The sequence below is a fragment of the Camelina sativa genome, chromosome 7 (assembly GCF_000633955.1).
Source record: "Camelina sativa cultivar DH55 chromosome 7, Cs, whole genome shotgun sequence".
In the NCBI taxonomy this organism is placed as follows: domain Eukaryota; kingdom Viridiplantae; phylum Streptophyta; class Magnoliopsida; order Brassicales; family Brassicaceae; genus Camelina; species Camelina sativa.
In genome coordinates this window covers 20108076-20111698 of record NC_025691.1, presented here as the reverse complement: position 1 = coordinate 20111698, position 3623 = coordinate 20108076, and the positions used below count along the sequence as shown (strand labels likewise).

Genomic DNA, 3623 nt, shown 5'->3' with positions numbered 1-3623 from the left:
GACTCCCCATTGACTTGATCCCTACACTCTTTTTCCCTTATGTATAGTTTTTGCCAAGTGGTTTTCTATACCAAGGTTTTTTTTAATGAGGTAGGCTATCATAGTGCAAGCTTAATCTCTGTTAACTCGACGATTAAGCTTGAGGGGGAGTATAAGTTAGGATCATGAAGAACCGATGTCCGTACAACACTCATCCGTACACGTGAAAGGAGGGCCGTCCGTACCAGTTGGCCTTTAGGCCATGAAGCCCAAGAGAAGCCTCACAACCCACTTGAGAAGAATAGTCAACTATCTAGATCCTTCCTATATAACCGTTGGCGAGTTTGGCAAGTGGGAGAATAAGAAAGTCACATGTTTGTATAAGCTTAGACATGTCACTTTCACCTAGGATAATTGTGCATAGAATCTTTGTACAGCATATTCCTCTTTGTAAAGTCTATAATTAGAATGTACCTAGGAACTAAATGAAGTAAGAAGAGAGAATCCTTCTTCTCCTTTACACTTTACGCTTTTACACACTCTCTCTCTCTCTCTCTCGCAATCTCTCTTCACTTGTGTTCATCTCATTACACTCCATATACTCTAAAACTTACACACCTTGCCTTTACCTGCACCACAAACACAAATTACAATGCATGAGTATTTTGTAAACACTCAGTAAGGCAATCTTCCCATCTACTGGGCTATACACACATGCAATAGAGATACTCTAACCATCAAACAACAATCAACAAACAAACCAGGCACTGCATCGACCGACGCCAAAGGGGTTTGCATCGACCGACGCCAAAGGGGTTTGCATCGACCGACGCATGCCCGACATAGCACGAAATCCCTAGTTGCATCGACCGACGCCTCCACATGGCATCGACCGACGCCTCCACATGGCATCGACCGATGCTCCTAGGTCAATCTGCGTCGTCCTCGCATTGCATCGACCGACGCACAAAATGCATCGAGCGACGCACATGCCGAGCATCGTTTTCCCCAAAGCTTCTCGCCGGATCTTCGTTCCTACAAGCAACAACTCAATCCCAAGCCAGAAGAAAGCCTCACAAAGTCCCGAATAACATACTAACAAGCCAAACAACACAAAAACAAACAGATCAAAGAAATCTCCAGCTTAGATAAGCCATGGTCATGCACTTACCTTTGCAAAGAAGATTCTGAACCTTAAACAAGCAAAACAACGCTCCCAAGAAGCTCCTACAACGATCCCAGCTACAGATCTCTACAGGAACAGCCTCAAATCACCCAAAATCCTCAAGAACACTCACGAACCTTTTCTCTCTTTTCTTTTCTCTCAAAAACGGCCAAACTCGCCGAATGAGACAAAACTCGAGTTTACGAGTTTTTCTTAAACCCAAAACGCAGCATTTAACTTAAACTCGTCCGCACTTAACCGGCTTTGCATCGACCGATGCAATCCCTAAACCGGGATTTTGGTTCGCGGATGTTACACTCCTATATGAACTCTTTCAATTTTTAAACTACGTACTCTATATACAAATCCAAAGCTAGGTCTATATAGATAAGCAATAAGGTCTTTGAGTTTGATTTTTATTTTATTAGCTCCTTAAACTTAGAAAGCTCTACAGTAAATTGATCTGGTTTGCTCCACAATACGTATAAGTAAAACTTTTTCCGGGAACGACATCCTATTTCCCCCTCGGAACTATCATCCACCCCGATTTTTGACCTCATTCTATATTTCCTTCAAACTTAACTACTCCACCTATTTCTACCCCAATCCATAGTTTTATTGCTATTTCCCCATGGGAATGTCATATATCATCTATTACCCCATGAATTTCGGTTAATACGGTTTACTGTTGGTTTACTATTTGACTAACCAACTAATGAACCCATTTAACTAGATTAAACCAAAATTCAACCCAATTACAAAACTAAACCTAAAAAAACTCTAAAATCAAAAATTCCCAAATCGATTTATCTTCCTCTTCCTCTCGTTTTTTTCTTTTCAAAACCCTGCAAACAATCATAAAAAGACAGATAATCAAAACAGTGACTTTTAAGTATACACATATACCTAAAAACAAATTATTCTGTTTATCAATTTTCGACAATCCAGCGATTATTGGAGAATCAATACGAAGTCTAACCATATACGCAGATGATAAACTATCCCCCGTATCAACACAAAAAATAGAGAAAGAGAGAGATCAATAATCGTTTTTAAATTCACACAATCCATAACAAAACTTATAAAATAATTCCACACAATCACGCTGAAGAGAGAAAGAGAGAGATGGACTTTGAAAAAACCACCAAAGAAATAAACAAAAATGCTGAGAGATTGTGATATTCTTTTATCCGTTTGTAGAGAGATCAATATGGACTCGATCCAGAAAAAAAAAATCCAGGAATCGTGTCAGTGTTTGCAGATTCAAGAGCTCCTTCATGGAGAATGAGTACATTTTTTTAGCTTGACTTGTTGTAGACTCCAGATTAGCTATCAGCTAAGCCTAAGCGTTGGTGAATATATGTTTTGATTTCGATATCCTTATTCTTCTCATTCTCTGAAACAATTTAATATTCTTTGCCTCAAAATTGTTCATGATTTGTTCTTCTGGTTTAGCCGTTTAGGGTTTTTACAAAACAAATTTAGGGATTTTTGATTTCAAGTGAAGAACATGGTGGGTCGGTTGTATATGTTACTTGGGTTATAAATTGATTTCATACCGGTTTTATGTGGGTTTATAATCGTATTTAATTTCAAAACCGTTTAAAAGGTCAATGGAGAAATAGCAATAGAACTATGAATTCGAGTAAAAATAGGTAGAGTAGGAACGAAGTCAAAGATCGGGATGGATCTGGTACGATGTGATAGTTCCAAGGGGGAATAGAACGTTAGCTAAAAACGAAAGAAGTTTGGCTAACATTTAACTAAATTTCGAAGATAATATCCGAAGAATTGCCCTACTTTATCAACTAAAAACAAAAACAAAAATGAAAATGCCTTATCGAAATTAAAGGACAATATAAATATAAATGTAATAAGTAATATTATGAAGCTTTGTTAGGAAATATATATATATATATATATATATATATATTTATTTAGAAAATAATTGTCAAGATTTTTTAGAGTTTCTTGACAGGATCGGAGAGACAGATTTAAAAGAGGAGATTAAGTGCATAATTTTTTTTATTAAAAACTTATATTAGAATTCTTTTAAGAAACCAGGGTGATAAGGTTTTAATTTAAATACAGACACTGTTTTGAAACCAACCGTTATTAGATTTTAATAGCTCTGAAAAAAATTTCAAACTCTATCAGAAATCTGACAACATCTAGATAATTAAAAACCAAATTTATGATTCGACAAAGCCTTTATTTCACAAAAACCTAACAATAAACTGTTGATGAAAAGAAAAAGCAATGAATTGGTGATGACATGGACGGACTTTGGTCAGATATAGATGCAGTTTGGATGTTTCCCAAACACTTTCGCCTTCATCTCTGATCCAGGTTCAAACCTCAAGGTGACTTCATCGCAGGCATAGCTCATAACTCGTGGCATCTCTTTTCTGCAATCAGTTAGAGAAAACCGCGATGCGAACTGCACTTCCTTCCTTTTTTTTTTTTTTTTTTTTTTTTT

General features: G+C 36.8%; 1 protein-coding gene across 1 annotated transcript in view; it reads right to left on the bottom strand.

Moving 5' to 3' along the window:
• The window catches only part of LOC104704783, a 1265-nt gene continuing 1076 nt past the window's right edge, over positions 3435-3623 (bottom strand). Inside the window, exon 3 of the mRNA XM_010420815.1 lies at positions 3435-3616. Within this exon, the coding sequence (XP_010419117.1) occupies positions 3435-3616 (182 nt within the window). The remainder of the gene's footprint in view (positions 3617-3623) is intronic.